Source organism: Bubalus kerabau, chromosome 9 (assembly GCF_029407905.1).
Source record: "Bubalus kerabau isolate K-KA32 ecotype Philippines breed swamp buffalo chromosome 9, PCC_UOA_SB_1v2, whole genome shotgun sequence".
NCBI classification, from domain to species: Eukaryota; Metazoa; Chordata; class Mammalia; order Artiodactyla; family Bovidae; genus Bubalus; species Bubalus kerabau.
The window spans coordinates 98,165,334-98,190,234 of record NC_073632.1 but is presented as its reverse complement, the minus strand read 5'-3'; the positions used below and the strand labels follow the sequence as shown (position 1 = coordinate 98,190,234).

The window sequence follows — 24,901 nt, the reverse complement described above, 5'->3', positions numbered from 1 at the left end:
TTCCCGACTCTTGTGAATACACTTCCTCTACACGACAACCACGATGCTTCAAGTTCACAGCTTAGTGTGGCCTGAACCAGTGTTTCCCAGGCTCTAAGTACACCCATCATTTGTATCTCCATATTGTTTTGTATTGTTAAAATGCAAAATCAGATCCAGCCCATCTGCTGTGGGACTTGAAATCCTCTTTCCTAAAAACCTCCCAGGGGATGTGATGCTTCTGGTCCATAGACTACACTTCGAATGGCAAGCACCCAAGTTTTAACTCTTTGCATGAAAACCTTGGCAACTGCTAAGTAAATCTGTCATCCTTGCAGTTATATTTTAAAAACCCATCATACAATTTTGAAGGAAATCATCAGGAGTATGTTTGTAAACAAATATGAAGACAGTAATTTGTCTAAAGGTAATAAAAGTAGGAGCAATTATTATTATTGTAATTACAGATATGTGTGTGTGTCTCTGTGGGTGCTCAGTCATGTCTGACTCTTTGCGACCCCATGGACTGTAGCCCACTAGGCTCCTCTGTCCATGGAATTTTCCAGGCAAGAGTACTAGAATGAGTTCTCATTTCCTCCTCCAGGGGGTCGTGCCCACCTAGGGACTGAATCTGCATCTCCTGGGTTGCAGGCAGATTTTTTGGCACTGCAGCACCTGTGAAGCAGGTATGCTCCATTTCACAAACAGAGGCAGAGATTAAGTACCTTAATGCCATGTAGCCAGCACAGGCAGCTCTTTGTGATTCCAGTCCAGATCTCTTTTACTCCAAAGACACTATACTCCAAAAATCATAGTCAAAAGAAGAAAATAGAAAGTTGATAGAAGTGCAGAATCACACGAGTAGAAATTGTGATGTTCTGTCAGATGGAAATGACTGAATCTTCTGGGGGACAAAAATGAGCAGCTGAGCTGCACAAGGTACTGTTTTGGATAGCTCCATCAATTAATGCGTTTCAATGTGTTTGAAAAATGCTCATGAGCCGAAAGAGGAAGAGGACTAACAAGGTTCTGGGTCTCTACTTTAACGGTAGAGGAAAGCCCAGGAGGAAAAATTTTCTAGTCTTTTTATAGATTTATGTGTTATGATACATATTTATGTATTTATAAATATGTATGAAAATATGAACACGAGAGAATTGCTGATTCAACATAATGTGGCATTTAGCAAGCTTCATGTATCACTAAGGAAAAGGAATTGAATGGATGGATTCACTGATGGAACCAGATTCTAACTGCCAAGAGTGGACTGAATCCTGTTCCTAGTGATTATTCGCTCTGAATGCACGAAGAGTTTACCTCTTGAATGTTTCATTTAATGTAATCATAAAATGGTGATTTTTCCAAATGGTGAGTTTTGAAAAAAGCATACCCAAAACACTCCCCTCCTCAAAAAAGGGGGAAAAGCTGTTCTAGATACCACCCTTTTTAGAAGAATAAGTCGTGAAACAGGAGGTGTCACTGAAAGCTTGCTCCATTACATAAATATATGCCGGCTTAGCTGAAGCAGGGTAGTTATCAGAAGTTTTAAACTGAGGAGTGGGTTGTTTTCCTTCACAGGGAAAATACATCACGGCTAGGAATAAATATGGTGAATTGCTTCCTTGTCCGCCCTCATGCTAAAAAGGGCCTCACAAATTTGGCTTATTTAGCAAATACCTTTTTGGGGCTCAACACTGAATCAACAACTATATGACAAAACAGAATGCTTTCACTAAACATGACAAGACGGCTTCAATTATAATGAAGTGTGATTGAGGGGTAAGGAGTTGATTGTGGATACTATGAGTCACTTCAGACTTAGTTCATTTACATGTGATAAAAATTACAGTGTTCGTGGTGAAGTGAAAATTCAAACCATTATTTTTCTTTCTTCACTGAGTAAGCCTTTGTGTAGATCTCTGATCTAGGAAGAGTCTAACCAGTGGACACAAGAACAGTACAATCCGCCCTGTATCAAGTGGAGTGATCTGTCAGTAGGAAGGAAGTGATAGAAATCTTAAGCATCTGTAGCCTGAAAATATTTACCACACCAGCTTGTTGGTGACATTATGTACAATGCTCTCAAGCATTGTACTTGAGTACAACATACTTAAGTAAGGACTTAAGTACTTACTGTATGTATGATGATTTTTTTCCAAGTATTTTAAATTTTCAATCCACTTAACCCTTATAGTAGTAATGATATACTGATATGTTCTGTAATTATCAATAAATATCTTCAGATATGGACATTGGACACAAGGAGATTAAATAACTATCCAAAGGGCATACAGTTGATGACAAGAGGGAAGATCTGGACACAGGCCAAATCCAAAGATGGTTTAATCACCATATTGTACTGCAACTTAGCAGGAGGGATAGAGGATATTGTCATTTGTATATTTCTAAGTTTGGGTGGACGGGAGTTGGTGATGGACAGGGAGGCCTGGCATGCTGCGGTTCATGGGGTCACAAAGAGTTGGACACGACTGAGCAACTGAACTGAACTGAACTGAAGTTTTATATGGGCTTCCCTGGTGGGTCAGACAGTAAACCCACCTGCAAGGCAGGAGACCCAGCTTCAATTCCTGAGTCGTGTTCCTAAGATAAGATATGAATGTTTCTAAGAGGATAAAATACACATTTTTATTTTATTTTACTTTATTGTGTTGTATTTTTATTGTAAAAAATCCACTGTTTTTTATTGAGATATAGCTGATACAGTATCATGAGCATCTGCTGTTGACAGAAAACACTGCTAAATTCCGGGAAAACCAATATATATTAAATATATTTTTCTCTCCTTCCCCATAAGAGTTTTATAATTCAATTGGGAAACAATATATAAGCAAAAATGATAAAGAATAATATCAGGACGTACTCAAGAATTGACATTGCTATCTACAAGAGAACAAATTTTAAAAAAAAACAGTTCTTCTTCTCCCTCCCAACTGTATTTTCAAAGACAGTTCTCAGCTTGGGCAGCCCATTTTAAGAATAACAACTTTAGAACTAAGAACATTTTTCTCAGTCTAACCATCCATGTAAACTTAAGGCCCCTGTACATCAACCTCTTTCAGAATGTCCAGCCTTAGTTTGAATAAGTTCAAGAAAGCTTGACTTGATACTAACCTCACAGGTAAATTAAGGTCTTACCTGAATATCAGACAGACTTTCTATTTATGAAAGCAAGTCTCTTTCGGTTGCTTCTATTTATCAATCCATCTTCTAACATTAGGGATCTTACAAGCAGATGGACATTTTCTTCTACTGGATGTTACTTTAAATACTAGGTAATTTTGATTCTGATTATCTGAATCTTCTTTAAACACTTATGTTCTAAGTGTAATATTCTCATGAGATTTTTTTTAAGTTTTTTTTTTTAACTTTCCTGATTTTCTGAGCAAATTCCACTTTCCTTAAGTTGTGGGGGCCAAAATTGAACATAATCATTTAACTAGCCCAGAGAAGACCTATCACCAGTTTGTATTACAAACCATATTCTTATTAATGCATTCTAAATGATTTTGTTTATATCATACTGTTGATTAATAATGAATTTATTGTCCAATAAATTACCTTGTTATGGTCCTATTAAGCCATGTTTCTCCCATCCTTGTCATATGCAGCTTTTTAGATGCTTGTATTTATCCTTTTAAATTTTATGTTGTTTTATTTGACTCCTTATTCAAACTGTAAAGATGTTCTTTAAACTGAGATATAATTGACATATAACAATGTTAATTTAAGGTGTAAAATGTGTTGATCAGATCCATTTATATATTGCAATATGACTACCTCAGTAGTATTAGCTGACACCTTCACATAATTGTCATTTTTTTTATGGTGAGAATATTTAAGATCAAGTCTCTTCGTCATCGTCAGTCGCTCAGTGGTGTCTGACTCTTTGTGACCCCATGGACTGCAGCACACCGGGTTTCCTGTCCTTCACCATCTCCTGCAGTTTGATCAAACCTCATGTCCAGTGAGTCAGTGACGCCATCCAAACATCTCATCCTCAGGTCTCTTAACAACTTCAAAATAGGCAATATAGTAGTGTTAACTATAATCACAGTGCCATGCATTAGCTCTTCATCTTCTATGAATAAGAAGAAGAACTGATTCATCTTCTAACTTCAAGTTTGTACCCTGTGATCCACATCTTCCCAGTTCCCCCACACCCTAGTTTCTGGTACTTATGATTTTATTCTCGGTTTTTATGAATTCAACTTTTTTTAATTCTACATATAAGTAATGCATGCCTGCTCAGTTGCTCAGCCCTGTCCAACTCTTTGTGACCCCATGGACTGTACCCCACCAGGCTCCTCCGTCCATAAAAGTTTCCAACAAGAGTACTGGAGTGGGTTGCCGTTTCCTCCTCCAGGGTATCTTCCCGACCTGGGGATCGAACTCGTGTCTCCTGCCTCTCCTGCACTGGCAGACAGATTCTGTTACCACTGAACCACCTGGGAAGCCTACGTATAAGTGATGCCATACAATATTTGTTCTCTGTCTGCTTTATCACTGTTAACATAATGCCCTCAAGAACTATCCATGAATAATATTCCATTGTTTGTATGTGTATATGTATATCACATCTTTATTCATTCATCCATCGATGGACACTTAGGTTGTCTCCATATCCTGGCTTTTGTGAATAATGCTTCAGTAAACATGGGAATGCAAGTATCTTTTTGATATCCAGTTTTCATTTCCTTTGGACATATATTCAGAAGTGGGATTGCTGTATCATATGGTTATCTTTTAATTTTTTTAGGAACCTCCATACTGTTTTCCTTAGTGGCTGAACCAATTTACATTCCCACCAATATTGCACAAGGGTTCCCTTCCCTCTACATTTTTGGACAATACTTGTTCTCTCTCGTCTTTTTGATGATAACTCTTCTAACAAGTGTCTGGTGATAATCTCGTTATGGCTGAGATTTGCACTCCCCTGATGATTAGTGATGCTGAGCATCTTGCCATCTGTTTGGCCATTTGTATGCCTCCTTTGGAAAAATGTCTGTTCAATTCCTCTGCCCATTTTCAAATCATATTTTTTTGTCTTTTTGTTATTGAATGGTAGGAATTCTTTGTTTATTTTACAAATTAACCTTTTATCAAACATATGTTCTCAGTCGCTCAGTCATGTCTGACTCTTTGCCACCCTATGGACCAGCCCACCAGGCTCCTCTGCCCATGGGATTTTCCTGGCAAGAACACTGGAGTGCATTGCCATTTCCTCCTCCAGGGATCTTGACCCAGGGATCGAACCCACAACTCCTATGACTCCTGCCTTGCTGGTGGGGTCTTTATCACTGAGTCAATCTAAAGGATGGGGGAAATATTTGGGGACCATATCAGACTTGTTGTCCCCAAGTACTTCCCTCATTCTGTAGATTGACTTTCATTTTGATGTGCAGAGCTTTTTGTTTTGCTGTAGTTCTGCATGTTGAATTTTGACTTTTTTTGCATAAAGATGGTTTTGATCGTTGCATCTCATCCAGAAAAAATGGAAGGAGCTACATGGGATAAAATTGTATACAACTGGAGTGAGATCAGAATTTTCTCTTCATTTCTTGGAAGATACAATTAATTCACAACAGAAGGAAAGCCCTCTCTGATCGCAATATAGATTTATGGGTTTTCCTTGTTAATAAATTTTCCTAAGCCGTGGAGGGGGAAATGAAGATGCTGGAGCCATTAATCTTATTCCATAACAGCCTTTGCAGAACCTCAGTGAGAACTAAATGAAGTATTTCTGTTTTTTAATTTGTTTATTTACTTTTGGCCGTGCTGGGTTTTTGTTGCTGCATGGGCTTTCTCTTATTGCAGAGAGCAGGGGCTGCTCTGTAGTTGTACGCGGGCTTCTCATTGCAGTGGCTTCTCTTGCTGCTGAGCTTAAGGGCCCGAGGGCTTGAATATTTGTGGCTCCTGGGCTCTAGAGCACAAGCAGTAGTTGTGGCATACAGGCTCAGTTGCTCTGCATGTATTATCGTCCCAGACCAGGGATGAAACCCATGTCTTCTGCATTGTCAGGCAGATTCTTTACCACTGAGCTACCAGGAAAGCCCTAAATGAAATGTTTTCAAGTCGGCCAGTGTGAGGGGAGCAATCTGAAATGCCACCACACCTGCTCCCAGCCCTGCTCTGCCCCTGGATCCTGCGTCCTCCTGGGGCTGCACATTTCACAAAGCCTGAAGTCCCAGTTTGGTGCACAGGTGCGTTCTTGTAAAGGAGAATTTCTCCTATTTCATTCTCCTCTATCTTTGAAAGTAAGTGATCTCTTGACAGTCTTTCTCCCTATGGGGTCGAAGAGAAGGAAGAAGGATTGACCTCCACATATTCAAAAGTATTTGACAGTTTCAGTCCATAGATATGATCATTTTGCAAAACCTTTTTTTTTTCTTTCTTCACTTGTATAACATTAAGAAGACTTATTTTGCTTAAAACTTGATTGGTGAACTCAAAGAAAAATATAACAGACATACAAATTTTTCTTTCTTTATTTATAGGTAAACCACAGTGAATTACCTTTAGCATCACTGTTTATCATGGCACACAGGAAGCAAATGCAACTAAGCGTTTTTTTTTTTCTGATATTTCATTGTTAGCATAAAGAAATGCAATAGATTTCTGCATGTTAACCTTGTATCCTGCTGTGTGCTGTGTTGTGCTTAGTTGCGCGGTCGTGTCCGACTCTTTGCAGCACTATGGACTGTAGTCCGCCAGGCTCCTCTGTCCATGGGGATTCTCCATACAAGAATACTGGAGTGGGCTGCCATGCCCTCCAGGGGATCTTCCCATCCCAGGAATCAAACCCAGGTCTCCCGCACTCCAGGCAGATTCTTACCTTGCTGAATTTGCTTATTAGTTCTGGTAGTTTTCATGTGTAGTCAATTTTACCTCTTCCCTTCCAATTTGGATTTCATTTTTTGGTTGCCGTGGGTCTTCGTTGCTGCCCAGGCTGTCTCGCCAGTTGTGGTGAGTGAGGGCTTCTCTTTGTTGCAATGCACGGGCTCTAGACACACTTCAGTAATTGCAGCACAGGGACTCAGAAGTTGTGGCTCAGACTTGAGAGCACAGGCTCAATAATTGTGGAGCACAGATTCAGTAGTTGCAGCCCATGGGCTCCATGTCATCGGAATCTTCCCAGACCAGGGATCAAATCCATGTTCCCTGCGTTGGCAGGCAAATTCTTAACCCCTGGACCACCAGGTCAGTCCCCGATTTTGGTCTTTTATTTTTCTTGTCTGATTGCTGTGGCTATTCTTCTGTCAGTCCTTGTTACTCCTCTGTGGGTAATTCAGCTGATATCTTTATCTTAGAGTTCTGTGATTATATTTTAATGCATATATGTATGGATTTTATTAATCCTGCTAAAGCATGTGGTATGCTCTTTCATCATGAGTCTTTTTGGTTTTGTTTTTTGTTTTTTCTTCCAATAAAGCTTCCTGGAAAATACTTCCCTGACAGTCTGTTAATTCTTTCCTTATGATAAAAATCTTGTTGGACACATACAGGAATCTTTCAGTGTTACTGCTATAGTTGTCTCAATTCCCTTTTATATGTTTCAACTTTTCTCTTTGTTGAATTCTGAACCAGTCCTTGATACTTATTCTTCTGGGGGTTTCTATGGGAAGAGATTATTTCATTTGAATCTTTTTAATGGCTATGTTGTTTGTTTCTACATTTTCTATTTTATCTGTTCTTGTTTCATTTTTGCCTATATTTGTTTTTATAATTTCTTGTTCTCTTACATGAACAGTTTTTTCCTTTGTCATATTGTTTATGTTAAATATATGCTCATTAAACTAATTTTAGATGATTCTATTATTCGCATTTGATCAGGAGTGTAGTCATCTCATGATTGTTGAGTGACTTTCTGGTTTTAGTGTTAATTGGATTTTTTGCTTTCACTAAGAGGTGTATTCCTCACTCTCACTCTTTATAATGCTTCTCAGTTATCTCCTATACTCCCTCAAGACCTTCAGTTCCAAAGTAGCTCTTTCATTGGCATCTCAGGATTTTCTCTCATCCACGAATAGTTTTGGAGATATCCTTAACCCGATCACAGAACCTGTGGGCTGCTTGGCCTGGGTCAGGTCAGGGGGGCTCTCTGTGCATCCTCTCACTCCTGGCACTAGCTACCCTTGATAGTACAGATCGTTTTTTTAGCATCTTTTTATGAGTAACAGAACCACCACCCCCTGATTTTATTCAGGTGACCTGAACTCTGGTTTTCCACCACTCACAGTAGAGCATTTTTTACCCCAGTAGAATATGGAACCTTTGCTGCTTTCTGTTCCCATAGTTGAATTACAGAATTACTGTGACTTTACCCCTGTTTATCTACCACTGTGGTTTTCTGGTCTGTTTCTGGTCTAAGGAGAGGGTTGCTCTTAAGAAAGTAGCACTGGCATATATACACTATCATGTTTAAAATAGATAACTAGCAGGAAGCTACTGTAATACAGGGAGCCCAGCCTGGTGCTCTGAGATAACCTAGAGGGGGTGGGGTGGGGAGGGGGAGACTCCAGAGGGAAGGGATATCTGTATCTATATATCGATATAACTTATTCATATTGATGTATGACAAAGACTATCAGAACATTGCAAAACAATTATCCTCCAGTAAAACATAATAAAATAAAAAAAGAATATGGTATTTTTTTAAGTATCATTGTATTCAGAGCTGAAAATATTTTTTAAAGCATGAGATCACAATGCTGAAAATTGCAAAGTACTTTATGTTATTAACAAATATTGCTTACAGTCATACATATGTGTGGTTTACATACATTACATATTTGTGAAAGTATTTTTCAGTAGAATCATTCCCTTTTCTAGAAGTTTATGCTATCTTTTATTTTAGTCTAATAAAATAAAACTTTATTTTTTATCATAAATAACTTTTGGATTACAGTTGGTCTTATAAATATGTGGCAACTCACTTGGCTTATAAATATGTGGCCACTCACTCTACCAGTAAGGTCACTGGTAGGACAGTCTGTACCCCAGCATTTTTCTTATCTGCCATGATATATAAATTCCACTAAAATGATTCTTGTGGGTTTGATAACTTTTTATTTTTCCACAAGTATCTACTAAATGAAAATAAATTTTGAGTGCTGGAGGAAAGGGAGCTGATGCATTTGCAACAGGGACACCTACCAGAGTAAGGAATTTTGCCAATGTTATCAAGTCCTGGGACTGTAAGCCAGAAGTGCCACAAAGGAGTTTGTATGTTTTAAAAAGAGATGAGAAAAAAATAAAAGGTCAGAGAGGGCCAAAATCAAACTGTTCTTCTTCACTATGTTATAGAGTTAGAAACCGTACAGCAATGATTCGTAAACTTCTATAACCTTACTGTAAACGTCAGTGGAGAAAACAGTTACTCACACCCACTATAACCATGTAAAGGTGTCCATAAAGGAAAGCAGGTGTAGTCATCCTTGAGTAAAGAAGGAAGTGAAAATACATTTTCAAACCTTATCATATTTACCTTCCCAACTGATTCTGATTACGTGGCAACACTTACTGTGATTGTATGCAGCCGATAGTGGTGGTAGTCTGTCCCCAAAGTTTTGAGAATTTTGCCTAAAAAAACTTCTGGAGAATTGGCAACTTGACTGCTAAAGCTTATTCGTGTTTACCTTTTCTCAAGTTGTCTTCTCCCCAACCCCTTAACTAAAGTATGCTTCCTTCCGCAGAGGCAATTGACCCTCGTAATTTTTTCCAATCTCATGTTTTCTCTCTTCTTTCAGCCAACTGGGCACTGCAGTAGCTGAAATGCGAAAAAGGCAGCAGTCACAGAATGAAGAAACACCTGCTGTGTCTCAGGCACCTGGAAACCAGAGGCCCAACAACACGTGTTGCTTTTGTTGGTGCTGCTGCTGCAGCTGCTCCTGGTACGTCCTCTTATCTGTGATGCTACACCTGAGCTGCGTCATAACTGGCGTGAACGTGCGTGTCAGCTCTTGGAACCATAGAAACTTCTCAATCTGTCTTTTTATTCCCTTTACAAGCAGCAGTTATTGGAGGTGTTCATTGGTTTAATGCACACCTTTCCCTAAGCAAAATATAATAGTTCCTCAGAATCTACACTGAAATTGGTAGTAAAGAATGAAAAATTGTTTTGTATCATGACTTTTTCCACCCATGCTTCTTAAAGGTATGAGTAAAAATAAGATTTGCGGCTATGTATTTGTTGAACAGTAAACAGCATTCTCCCATAATAGAAGGTGCAAGAACACTAAAGTAATCTCTAGCAGTATTGAATTCCATGTAGTGTTTTAGTTCTATGTTCTTTCATGAGAGATTGACTGTTCTGTTGCAGATTTGAGTGGCAGCCTCAGGCACAGACTCCTAAAAAGGATAAAGAAGTGCCACAGACTCACGCCCACAAATCTAAAAGGCCAGGGGTTATGATGGGTATGAAGGTCAAGCCAGTTTGTTAAAAACTCTGAACTTAGAGCCAGAGAACCTGCTACCGATGCAGTGTTTTCACTGACAGCTTCTTTGACATTAAAGTTGTAATCTCCGGTTTGTGGTTTCCTCACTAGAAAAGTGATGAAGAGTTAAAGTTGATTCTCAAGACACTGGCTAGTGCTAAATGTCCATGATTCGGGCACTTCAGAAAACCTGTTTCCATTCCAAATCCACAAAGTGCCTTCAAATAAGAAAATCAGTGGGACCCAGAATTCTGAGATTTACAAAGATGAGATCCCTTGGGAAGTTAGAGGGGCCAAACTAAACTTAATGAAATTTCCGTAGAACTGCACGTTTCAGGGTCCTGTAAGATCCAATTCATAGGTGGATCTTCTGGGTTAGCAGTGGTCCATTGGATGTCCCCAACCTGTTTCAAAACCATAAAGCACATGTGTCCCCATGTACACCCATGGCTGATTCATGTCAATGTATGGCAAAACCCACTACAATATTGTAAATTAATTAGCCTCCAATTAAAATAAATAAATTTTTTTAAAAAACATAAAGCAATGCCAGCTGCTGGAGTCATCTTCCTGTGCATGACCGCTACAGTTTCCCAACATCCTTGGAGGTTGGTCCTGTGATCTAGTGGCATTATCACAGTGGCCAAAACAGAAGATGAAATGTGATGCTCCAGTGGCAGCCTTGGTGTTGAACACACTCTCAACTCTCTAGGAGACTTCATTTCCAGAAAACTATCCAATACTGCAGCAATCTAGAAGGTTTAAAATAGTTTTTATAAAGATCAAAATTGCTTCCCAGATGATGGTTCCTTGTTGGGAAAAGTCATGCTACAATTCCTTTTTCTTTCAACTGTAAGCCATAAATTAAGTATTTCAGATGGAAGAAAGAGAGTTCTAGAAGAGGGAAGTATTTCAGTGCAATTGTGTAAATTTTTTTTCTGTCTCATTCTTCAGGAGATCATCTAGCTCTGGCCTTAATCCATGAATTATAGGGGAACAACTTTATATGGTGGTTCTGAAGTCAGGCTTGTTGTTGTTCAGTCGCTCAGTCATGTCCAACTCTTTGTGACCCCATGGACTGCAGCACGCCAGACTTCCCTGTCCTTCACTGTCTCCTAGTGTGCTCAAATTCATGTCCATTGAATCGGTGATGCCATCCAACCATCTCATCCTCTATTGTCCCCTTCTCCTCCTTCTCTCAATCTTCCCCATCATCAGGGTCTTTTCCAATGAGTCAGCTCATTGTATCAGGTGACCTAAGTATTAGAGCTTCTGCTTCAGCATCAGTCCTTCCAATGAATATTCAAGATTGATTTCCTTTAGGATTGACTAGTTTGACCTTTTTGCTGTCCAAGGGACTCTCAAGAGTCTTCTTCAGCACCACAGTTCAAAAGCATCAAGTCAGACTGCCTGAGTTCAAACTCTTCATCTGTCACTGTCTGTTTGACCTTCAACAAGTTGCTCAGTGTCTTCAGATTTCTCATCTATCAGATGACAGTGATAAGAAGCCCTATGTAATAAGGTCGTTTTAAACATTCAATGAGATAAAACACATACTAGCTGAGAACAGTGCCTGACCCATAGTGTGCATTTAATAAGAGTTGGTTACTGGGCTATGGAACATTTCACATGGGAAAAATAAAAACTCTTTAAAGAAGACCTGGCTTCAAATATGGAGAAGGAAATGGAAACCCACTCCAGTGTTCTTGCCTTGAGAATCCCAGGGACGGGGGAGCCTGGTGGGCTGCCGTCTATGGGGTCACACAGAGTCGGACACGACTGAAGCGACTTAGCAGTAGCAGCTTCAAATAATGCATATTTTTTTTTAAATGTCAGCTTGTGGATATAATAAAAAAAATTATTTTGGAAAGGAAGACTGTTTTACTTTAAAGTCTGTATAAAACATTGCAAATATTTTGTTACATCCTGTTAAGAATTAGACTTCTATTTCTCACTTGCTCTATGCCATGTTCCAGTAATTAGGATATGAGTGTATTTGCCTGCAGGAACTCATTTCTGAATTGCTTCAGGATTAAAATACCAAACACTGAAGTTTTGTTGTGTAATCTTTGTTGTCAAACAGATGTTTCGTGCAGTTTGCCTTTATCTGTCCTTCAGATATTTAGCAAGACTTGCTTTTATTGATTCTTCAGGTGCACATTAAGCACAATAGTCAATGAGAGCTTGTGAGCATCAGATTGTCTCAGAACGCAGTGGATGGAGAACAAATGAGCTTTTGGAAGCTGCAATAACTCTCCACACCTCTAGGGTGACAAGTATTGGGTTGGCCAAAAAGTTATTTTGGGTTTTTACAGATAACTGGAGTGATCTTTTGGCCAACCTGCTATTTGGACCCTAAACAAATGGTGCCTTGGATGAGCGTTGTATTAGTTTTAGACGAGAGCATTATTGTCAAGAACTGTATTTGCTATCAGTGAGTCATGGATACCCAAGTCTAGGTCATAAAATGCACAATCCATAAGCATACAAGTCTTTTTTTGATAAATAGTATGTAATCACTTCTCAGCCTTTTGGCTAAGATCAAGGTAGTATGGAGGCTTCCCAGGTGACACAGTGGTAAAGAATTTACCTGCCAATGCAAGAGATGCAGGTTAATGCTCTATGTCAGGAAGATCCCCTGGAGTAGGAAATGGCAACCCACTCCAACAGCAAATGCCAGCCCACTCCAGTACTCTTGCCTAAAATATTCCACGGACAGAGGAGCCTGGTGGGCTACAGTCCATGGGGTCACAAAGAGTCAGTTACGACTGAGCGACTGAGCTCACACAGGTAGTTTCTAATGTAAGCAACTATTTAAAAGCAAAAAAAAAATGATACTTAAGTTGGATGCTAATTGGAACTGTTATCTCTTTATAAATGGAGATGTCCTTTACCCATCCATTCTTTAAATATCATAACTTTTATACTTTGAGTTTAGGGCAAGAAATTGTCAAAGCTTATTAGAGACGGAAAATAAAAAGAACGAAGTGTTCTTCAAATTTTCCAGGCTAGGTCAAAGGAGTAGAACAAAAAGAAACACTAAAAAATGTAATTTAGGTACAAAAAAGTTAGAAATCAAAGTCTGACGTAACCGTCATTCTTAAGTAGGAACAGTTGTCATGTAGCTGATTTTACCTCCTTTTAAGGAAATAGAGTGCCAAGAAAATCAATTTCTCTGTCTAGTAATAAACATAAATACCTCACTGGAGCCTCCCATGTTATAGCTTTTTGAAACACCTTAGTATTTTCCTCAGATTTGCATTTCTCTTTCACGTTTCATCGTCAGCTCCTCTCTTGTGCTTAAATTTATTTCTGTCCTTATAAATTGCCACTATGTTTTGTTTGGGGCAATGATAAAGAGAATAAATACATAACTACTGAATATTCCCATATTTTCCTTCAAAAATCTCAACAGTTAGGACTTCTTCACAGTGTCCTCTGTCCTTGTCAAAGAACCACTTCAGTTCCTTTCCCAAATCCATCTATCTCTCTCTTCTCCCCAGTGCCCTTCATTTCAAGAAGAGAAAGCAAAAGAACGGGGTTTAGCCCCTTTAAGCTTTGTTACAACAGTAAGTCACGGGTGTCCGAGTCTTGGCCATCAAGCAGACAGCCTATAGACGTGCAAGCCCTTCTGCACAGGGGACCAAGCTGTTCCCAACCAGGACAGTGTTGTCAAGACCGCACGTCTAGAGGTTCAGATTTGTCACAATAATGTTTCCCCTTATATCAGGATTCAAAAAGAGCGACCTGCCTCTTCAGGTAGTTAATCCCCTTCCCTTTTCTTTATGAGAAAGAATGCTTTTAAAGATGTGGACTCATTACGAAACCACTCACAGTGTGAATCCCTGAGATCATTCAGACGCCTGTGAAAGTGTGTTGCATTGTGCTAACAAGGTGCCTCAAAAAGGAGGTAGAAAGGGAGAGATTTCAGAATGCACTGCGAGCTTAAACCTAATTTCCAAATTGTTCCATGAACTCTCCCCTAACTTCAGAGGCTACACTAAAATAACCCAGACTGGTGTTTTGTTTTTGTTTTTGTTTTTTTTCAAGGAAGTCTCTAGGTGCTAATCCACTTCTGTTTTAATTCTCCATTACTCCTGGGGGTGTCCTAGCAAGCAACACTGATTTCTGTGTTTACTCATAAAAGATGAGAACTCCACAGATTTCAGATACCATGTGTCCAGAATGTTCCATTGACTCCTCCTGCTGCTGTGTGATGGTGAGACGATGATTCTGGGGGGTTTGGATGGGGAGTGTCACTGTCTACGGCCCCAAGCTCCCCACTGGCAGTATCCAAGGGAATGGTTCTCTATTTAGCTTTTTCACTCATCAGATTAAGATACAGGATTTTGTTTGAAAGAAAAATGGCCTTGCTAAAAGCTAGTATTTGGAACATTCCATGTCTGATTTGACAGATGAGGCAACTGAGGACTTGCCTGCTGTTATTAAGCTCGTTTGAAAGAAAAATGGCCTTGCTAAAAGCTAGTATTTGGAACATTCCATGTCTGGTTTGACAGATGAGGCAACTGAGGACTTGCCTGCTGTTATTAAGCTCCTTAAGGACAGTAGGGGGACTAAAATGCAAGTCTCTTAGTATCCCAATCCATTGTTTTGTCCGCTATAAGATGACACTTCCATACTTTTCATTTACAGGCTGGATATGAACCGTTTCCAAAGCTTTTTACTTTGTAAACTCTTCGAGAACTATATTACCTAAAACTTTTCAAATGAAGTTCACAGTCCCATGCACTCCTGGGTACTGCCTACAGTATTTGGTCAACTGCACTGGATGGTCTCCATCCTTCTCAGAAGAAACTGGTCAAGATATGAATGAGTTAAATAGCCTTGTGCAAGTTAAAATTATATCCCTTTTGACACACTGGTTTCCAGACCATGGAGCAGATCTGACTAAGTGAGCCTTAAGCACTTCATCAGCATACTTTTGGTCACCCCTCCCTCCATTTTTAACAAGTACCACAGCCTGTATAATTCAAAACAGTGCAAAAATAATGTCCTATTTTATCCTCTGATGCTGTCACACGTTAGCTCTTTGCCAGTGGAAATACTAAAAGGCATGCTTTAAAAGCCAAAGGATATTTTTTGAAAGGAAAAACAAAATCCATGTCTGCTCCATGGTAAAGAAACCATCCCCCTGGAAGTAAATCCGCTCACACATGCCAGTTGAGTCATTTCAGAGAAAAGCAGTCTTTTCTCTGCCTGTCACCCTCAGAGACCTGATTCATCTCACATGGGAGCACAGGTTTGCTACATAGGACTTCCAAAGGACTTGTAATCAGACCATCAAAAACATCGCTTACAAAGAATTCTAGTTTTAAAACTCTGTCTCACCATGTCACGGGTAAATTTTATCAGTAAGTTTCTGTAACTTATCATAATGTTTAAACACACACAGTCAAAAAACTTGTACCAGAATGAACCCAGGTTTCCCAGGCCATATACACAAAACCAAAAAGTGGGCACTGGGGTTAGGGACCTTCTCTAAGTCATGCCTTTGTTCATTCACTCATTTAAAGTTGAAGGCTGATTATTGCCTGGTACTGTTGACGTCATTAGCTTTCACAGGATTTTCCCTGCCTGGGTGTGACAGGGAACAGACTCTCAATAAGCAGTTGAATCTAGATGTGAATATTTGGTTTTACTCCCCAGGTCACCCTCCAGAAAAATTTAGTATTGAGGCTGCCTCTGCCCAGCCTGTGTTACCTCTGAGTGCTGTCTATTGGAAAACTGCCAGAATCAGGGTTCCTTGATCCTTTGCCATTGAAGGCATTCCATTCTGGTTTTTTTTTTTGTACTGGAACATAGTTAATTTACAATATTGTGTTAGTTTCAGGTGTACAGCTTAGTGATTCATTTATACATATGCATTTATTCATTCTTTTTCAGATTCTTTTTCCATATAGGTTATTAGGGAATATTGAATAGAGCTCCCTGTGCTATATGGTATGTGCCTTGTTGATTATCTATTTTATATATTATTAATAATAGCTGTGTGTATGTTAATCCCAAAACTCCTAATTTTTCCCTCCCCCCAACACTCCCCCTTTGGTAAGTTTGTTTTCAAACTCTGTGAGTTTATTTCTATTTTATAAATAAATTCATTTATATCATTTTTTAAAATTAGTTTCTACAAATGAGTGGTATCATACAATATTTGTCTTTCTCTGTCTGACTTTACGTAGCATGATAATCTCTAGGTTCATCCATGTGGCCGCAGATGGCATTCTTTTGTTCTTTTCTGCGGCCGCGTAATATTCCATTGTATATATGAACCACATCTTCTTTATCCATTCCTTTTCAACTCTTTGTTTACTGTAAATGTATATTTTTTTTTTTTCTGAGTCACATTTGCAGCGCTTAGACCGTCAGTGGAAAGATGGGTATGGAGAAAATAAAATACTCAATGAAAACATTATAGCCAGTCTTGTTGAAAAGAGTAGAAAGAATGAACCAGAAAAGAATGGAGAAAGAAGATTAAGTTAAGTCCAGCTAGAAGAAAGCAAGAGCCAGCAGGAAGGTCAGGCGCTCACAGCCTGAGCTCAGGGAGGAACCAGCGACACGCGCATCCTGCTGGGTGTCTTGGGGATGCCTGCAGGGCCACCTGGGTCATGGTTCCCATGACGTGGAAGGGAAGTCAGAGAGGGGAGAGTCCAAGTGTGAGGAGCCTGGTGAGGAATCACAGAGGGGAGTGAGGATGAAGGGGGGTTGGGGAGGGAAAGGTCAGAGGGTAGAAGCCTCAGAGCTTGTGGTGGGGGCTGCCAACCCTGACCTGACCCCGTGGTGGTGGTGTCGAGGAGCTGCCTTAGCTGGTGTAGAGAGAAGGAGCCTTCAGAGATGGGGGAGAGTGTTGGAAGAGAAGGTGGTTAGGCCCAGTTGGACTCGCTCCATTGGTGGTACCCGAGGATTAGTTGTGGAAATGATATTGAAGCTTGCAGGGCAGATCTTGATTGGGTAGAACAAGCAGGGAGTCATCAGCACACGGTAGACAGGAGATAAGATGACCTAGCATGTAGAGCGATGAACTACAGGCTGAAACCTCGGGAAATACCAACCAGGCTTTCAGGGAAGAGCGGTACAGCTCTGCAAATGCAGAAGACAGAAGAGATGGTCTGGGAGGTAACACACAACACACACCACGGGGCCGGCACAGCAGCCCAGAGAATGGAGAGATTCACACACAGGGGAAAGACGGATGTTGCAAACGCACCAGGGAGGTCCAAAGGGATAAGGATCGTAAAACATCTTGTCGTCTGGTCGACCGGGAGGTGGTCAGTGAACTCGGAGAATCAAACTTCTCCTTAAGGTGCACGAGGAGGAAAAACTTGGAGAGAAACACTGCCGAGTGCACCCCTTTCCAAAGGCTCTGAGACACCCTGATCCTTTGGAGTGAAGACTCAAGGTGAGGGAAGCCGGGGTTCCCTTTCTGATTTAATCAAATTATTCAGTTTCTAAAACAAGATGAAATCCAGCCCCTGTAAATCCTAGCCAAATATATTAGCCACCTGGACAATATTTAAGAATTGTCTCCTCCACCCCACCCCAGTCTCTTCAAATCAATAATAATATGAAAACTAGTCACAACATTTTTGCTGCCCCTTGCTTATCTGGAAAATGTCAGTTTCCCTACATCTGATTGAAATTAATATTATTTTCGTCTCTCTCAATGGAACTCTTTATATTCCTTTTAGGTTTAGCTTCTTTAGGTCTAGGCCTGGTAAACCTATTAAAATCTGCCTGCTGTCTTAGGACATCACTCAAGAATGACTAATTGGGACTTCCCTGGCAGTCCAGTGGTTAAGACTTTGCCTTCCAATGCAAGAGACGCAGGTTTGATACCTGGTCAGGGAGCTAGGATCCCACCCACACACCTCAAGGCCAAGAAACCAAAACATAAAACAGAACAATATTGTAACAAATTCAATAAAGATTTTTAAAATGGTCCACATGAAAAATAATCTAAGAAAAAGAAGAATTCCTAAGTACTTGCCAGATAAGACAATAAAATCCACTTCTTGCACATAGGAAGTTGATTGTGTAATAATTCTGCTTCATTGGGTTTCATAAATATGATCATTTTCGATGCCACAAAATTCCTGTCTTTATTAATATACATCTCATGCCTGGGGGGCTTCCCTGGTGACTTGGATGGTAAAAGAAATCCTCCTGCAGTGTGGGAGACCTGGGTTTGATCCCTGTGTCGGGAAGATCCCCTGGAGAAGGGAATGGCTACCCACTCCAGTATTCTGGCCTGGAGAATTCCCATGGACAGAGGAGCCTGGCAGGCTACAGTCCATGGGGTCGCAAAGAGTCTGACAGAACTGAGCAACTAACACTTTCACTTTCATGCCTGGGAACATGTGCTCCTAAGCAGAAAGTATATTTCATTGCTACTTTTTTGTATAAAGCAAAAAAGCACAGAAACTTTTAATTAACCAATTTAATAAGTAATAGTCAAATAATAACTCCATGTGCTTCATTCAAAATAGATGTGGCCTGGCCGTATTTAAAGATAACACAGAAATTCTAATAACATGCCTTCCTCATATAAAGCCTACTTTCAAGAAGCAGCATGGGAGAGGGAAGAAAACCACACTGGAATTAGACCTGGATGAATCCTAGTTTTATAACATATGGCTATGAAATATTTGGCAAGTTTCTCAGTCTCTCGGGGGCTTCCCTTGTGGCTCAGCTGGTAAAGAATCCACCTGCAATTCAGGAGACCTGGATTCGATCCCTGGGTTGGGAAGATCCCCTGGAGAAAGGAAAGGCTACCCACTCCAGTATTCTGGCCTGGAGAATTCCATGGACTGTACAGTCCATAACATCGCAAAGAGTCAGACATGACTGAGTGACTTTCACTTCAGTCTCTCTGAGCTTCAGTTTCTTCATCTGTTAAGACAAGATTCACAACATACCTATACCTGTTACTTTAGGGTTCAGTACTTTCTAAGGAATCCCTAAATAATCGTTTATTGATAGATATTAGTTGCAAGTCTCAGGCTGACGGGAAATTTTCAGATTTCATAGAATTTGGCCACTGTGTGCTTAGCATGTTCTATTTGTATCTCAGTTAATGCAACAGAACCTATTTTCTACATTGAGTTTCCCTGGTCCTTTCTCTCCAACTCTCATATAAAGGAGTACAGATAGAACTCAGTATTCCCTGAGTTCTATGGAGCAGGGACCACACACTCATTGATACCCAGAGTGTTCTAAATTCATCATATCCTGAGATTAAGTAAGTCTCCCCAAAGATCAGGATTATCACCTTCAATCGTAGTTGTTAACCCCACACATAGTCACACACACAGTAACTGGAGAATCCCTGGGAAGGCATGAATGCCATGGATGGGTAAGTGACAGCTAGCAGATGTTTTTCTGAGTATCAGCTGCTGCTGTTCTAGCCTTTTCATTCTGCTTTTTATAATAGACACACATGTTAACTAAAGTGAGAAGCCTGATTCCAACTTAACTGAAGCATTTAAGGACATGGGTGATTACATGCCGTTTTAATAACAGTGTCTACTAACTCAATAAAAGTCCAGTTGGTCTTTTCACATCCTAGATACTTGCTTTCCCACAGAAGCATCCACTAACTTAATTATGACTTACAGCAAAAATTACAGTGGGCTGAAGGAAGAGCTTAAAATAGGGCTTCAGTCAACTTGGGAACTGAAGTCGAGGATTCTAATGATTGGCATATATTATATAAAATACATCTAAATATTCAATCCTGTAATTCTCTTAATTTTAGGGGGGGGGGGGAGAAACTATCTACATGCCAAATAGGAGGCTTCAGTTATTTAACTAAACATAAAGCTAACATAGTAGATCCAGATTTTGACCAGGTAATAACTTGTTAAATGCAGTTGGCATCCCAAACCAATTGAATGTCCATAAACCTAAAATACATGGAAATAAAAATAAAAATGTAATACCAATAGAAATAAGTAAAATAAAAATTTAATACTAATATAAATATTTAATACCGATAGAAACAAAAATTTAATACCAATAGAAAAAGAGAGTTTTGGAAACCTATCTTTTCAAACAGAAGCAGGTGTAGAGAGAAATTGGTAACAAAGAGACCACATGTGAGAAGATGCAGTGATTTTGTCTTTACCTCGCAGCAAAAGAAGTGATTAACATACAGCACAAACTGGCATTGAAATCCTTTGGGATCCACTTTCACCATGGCTCTTTGAACACATTTTAAGGAAAAAAAATATTTCCTGCCTGTTGGTAGTTTAAAATCTTTTCTAATTAATTTATTCTAAGAATGTATCTTCAGGCCATATTACCCCAGCAAGAGACATATTAAGAGTTCAAACAGCTTATCATTGGGAAGAATAACTACAGTGTTAAAAGGATTATGCCTGACCCTTTTTAAAGACTAAAATACTCCTAAGTTAAATGACTTAGGGTAAGTAGCAAAAAGGAAAACTAGGTATAATTATACACACCTCAATGGCACCCTACTCCAGTACTCTTGCCTGGAAAATCCCATGGACAGAGGAGCCTAGTGGGCTGCAGTCCATGGGGTCGGGTCGCATAGAGTCGGACACGACTGAGCGACTTCACTTTGACTTTTCACTTTCATGCATTGGAGAAGGAAATGGCAACCCACTCCAGTGTTCTTGCCTGGAGAATCCCGGGGACGGGGGAGCCTGGTGGGCTGCCCTCTATGGGGTCGCACAGAGTCGGGCACAACTGAAGCGACTTAGCCCAAGATTAAATTTATCGCTTTTGAGTTTATTTCACTCACAGAAAATTTGATGACTCTTTTCAAAGTCCTTAGAAAGATGTAATTATGAAAGCCCCATACATATAAGGATAGATTTTTTTTTCCCCAAATAAGGATAAACGCAGAAACTTCATTTTTTTTTTATTGTGATGAACACATTGTTTATAAAGGCAACACTGCCCTCTAGCGGACAGAGTGTTAGTAGCAGATTATTTTACTTGGACAGGTTTTTAACTCCATGAAATAAAAGCTTAAGCCAGATGAAACATTTATTTTATAATATTTGATACCTCATTATGAAAAATAGAAGGAGTAATTCTAGGAGCAATGTTTTTTGGAGACAAGTCTTGTATAACCTTTCCAGACACATTTCTAACCACCGTTCCCATCCTCACACACCCCATTCAAAACCAGGTCGTTTCCCTGGAGTATAGAAAGGAAGGAGATGAGGTTCAAGTCATAGGTTTGATTATCACTGGATTTGTATTTGTCTGAAATAGTAGAGGGTATATGGTTATGCCCCTTCGGCTCCCGTTTTTCTTCCTTTATATAATCTTTCCTAAGCAATGCATCGGTGCTTCTCCCCTTTCCCAATCCGCTTCTCCCCAAAGTGGTCTTCGCTTGTGGAAGCAAAGCCTCCCAAGGAGGTTCCTTGCGGTAGCGACCCCGGTTCTGTAGTCACGAGTGGCGTCACCTCTTTCCCTTGTCAGGCTTTGTTGTCAGAGCTTCTAGAACAGCTCCTTTCTCCCTGGCAGTCTCAAGTCCCAGGGAGCTGAGAAGTTGTTCCTTGCCAATACCTATTGCATATTCAGTCGTCCTGGCAATGCTTCCTAGAGACTGAGCGCTGTGACGAGAGGGTTTGCAATACGAGGTTTTACCCTTTCCAAACGTTGAAGAGCAACCCATTTTGTAAATACCTGAAAAGGTAAAATACCACGATTCATTCCTCTATATCAAGAGAAGAAACTCTGCACAGCAAAAATGAGTGTGAAACCAGGCGGAAGGCATGAGTTCCAGTGCTAGGCTTGATATGTTTTAGTTGTGGGCAATCAGTAAGTCAACCTTGGCGAGTACTTCCTCTTGACTCATGGGAATGATTAATAAAAAAAAATCCTGCTTACTTTCCAGGACTGTTGTGAAGAAGAAATGGTAAGGTGTTGGGTGAAAAAGGGTTGTATAATGACAGCAAGGTGTAAGGGTTTATTCTCTCAAGTTGAAAGGGAAAACTCGGATAAACTTGTCATTTAAATATGCAGTCATTTAAATTGTCATTTAAATATGCAGTCAATTTGCCTTTCCATTGATGGACAGGGAATCCTGGCATGCTGCAATCCATGGGGATGCAGAGTCAGATGCGACTGAGCGACTGAACTGAACTGAACTGAATTAAGCATGTGTAATAATTTGCCTTTTTGCTACAAGTGTTTAGTCTTTGTTCCCATTGTAAGTAGGGAAAATAAAGCTTGGAAAGCCAAAATCATCTTAAAGGAGATCTATCTGAGATTCAGATTCCACCTCATTGTTTTCCTGGCTCAGCACCTAATCACGCCTCACTGCCTGTTCTAATTTATCACTCCCACCTTGAAACATCTGATCTGCCCACTTTGTTCTATGTTGATATCATGCCTTTTCACAATTCTACACAACTCTTCCCCCTCTGCTTGGAATTCCCTTTCCCTCGGTCTCCATCTGGCAAACACATCTAACTCAGCTCCCAGTGCAGTGTTCTATGATGCCTATTTACCTATCAGAACGCCTCAGTTTCAGAGCCTCTGTCTTGCTCATCTTGACTTTCCAACTCAGACGCTCTTGCATAAATCAGGTGTCTCATACACATTTGTAAATTGTCTTTGACTCTTAAGTAAAGCTGTAGTATTGATTTACCATGATGTTTTGACTGAGAAAAATGAAACATTTAAAGAATAACTTACCAATTTTTTTCCAGAACCTGAAGGAACTTGATTCCATTTTTGCACTAGGAAATTTGAGGTAGAACTGTCACATATAAAGGAAAAGCTGATAATACAATGTGAGAATGTCAAAATAATGAGTTCCTTTTACCAATGACTGATTCTTTCTTGAGCCTTGATGTCATACTGTTTTAAGTTGAAACACCTAATCAATTCCTCAGTTGATGTGGTTTGTGTAAAGACACATGTGATTTTGTCCTCAGCCTTTATCTCAGAGTTAACAGGGCTGCTATAAAGTTTTCATCTTGTTTACAACCATTTCAAGGATTTTTCCTAAGAACCAGTTTTTCTTTAAAAAGTAGACCTTCTTCCAAAATAGGTCCCATATATAGCCATGATGAAGAACCAGGAGGTAAACTGGATCAAGGGCAGTATGTAATGTTTTCCCCACCCCACTATCCAAACTCCTCGGTAAACAAACAAAAAACCCACCCACACATAAAAAGGACATACGTCCTTATTTTCTAAAATACACCAAATGTATTTCTCTTTCTAAAGTCACTATTTGAAGAAATCTCTAACGGGATTATATGCTTATTTTAATATTAGCATAGACAATCGGCATTTTCTCCCATAAAATATTTAAGCTTTGATCAAGACTCTCACAGTGAGCATTGTTTATGCATTCTGTTCTCTTCAATGGCTTTAGTAGTTTAAAAAGTGGAAATGTTAGTTTAAAATGTTACGAGCAGTGTAAAAGTGGAAAAGAACATGTCTCCACGTGACCCCTCATGACTGCTTGTTTTTTTTTTCCTTTTAGAGCTTTTTTAAGCACGTATTATATGTATATGTTGATTCACAGCAAATATGTCCTGTATTTTATTACCTTAAAAAAAAAAAAAAACACTGTATTACTTAGAGCAAGACCTAGTGAAATTTGGGACAGACGTGTCTAAGACATAGATGGAAAATAGTCTAGTATCAAGTCTTCTACCATTGTCTCCATTTCTCTTCATCTTTTAAAATGGCATTATCCATGGTTCTTGATAATTGGAACTTTGAAACCAATTTTTAGAGAATGGTCCTAAAGGGCAGTTGATTAAAAAGGACACATTGATTGCTAAAAGTCAATTTCTTTCTGCAGGACTATGTTGTGTCCAATACCAGATCAAGAAATGGAGCAAGGGGCTTCCCTGGTGGTCCAGGGATAGAAATATGCCTTGCAATGCAGAGGACACAAGTTTGATCCCTGGTCGGGGAACTAGGATCCCACGTGCCGGGGATCTAAACCCAAGTGCCACAACCAAAAATCTCACTTGCTGCAACCAAGGCCCGACACAGCCAAAACTAAAATAAAAATGAAAAAAAGAAATGGAGCAAACAGTGAACAGTTAGGCACTTACTGAATGAATGTCTGTTATAAGTAGTTTTAGTACAAATATGTGTCCATATTTTACCATCTGTAGAAATAAAAGATACACACACAACCCAATATTTCATAATGATCACTTTAATATGCTGGCATTTGGGATGTTTGTAAATATCACAGAAACAGATACAGGAGCCAGGATTCATGTTCAGAAACTTGTGAATCATGTGTATGGAGTCCAGATTTGTTGCTCTACAGTGAAGACACAATGGAGAATACATTTTTTTCACAGATGTTGTGGGAATTAAGGATATCTGCATTGGTGTAGCACACTCCATAGGACACGGTATGGAAATGTAACCAAAATAAATTCTTAAGGGGTTTCTTATTTAATCAGCAAAGCAGCCTCATGTCCTAATATTTTTAT

At 39.6% G+C, this 24,901-nt stretch overlaps 1 protein-coding gene across 1 annotated transcript in view; it reads left to right on the top strand.

Annotated features, from left to right (window-relative positions):
- The window catches only part of RGS17 (regulator of G protein signaling 17), a 102,515-nt gene that overhangs the window by 61,300 nt on the left and 16,314 nt on the right, over positions 1 to 24,901 (top strand). Inside the window, exon 2 of the mRNA XM_055536025.1 lies at positions 9,747 to 9,890. Coding sequence (XP_055392000.1) covers positions 9,772 to 9,890 — 119 coding nt within the window. The 5' untranslated portion in view covers positions 9,747 to 9,771. The remainder of the gene's footprint in view (positions 1 to 9,746; positions 9,891 to 24,901) is intronic.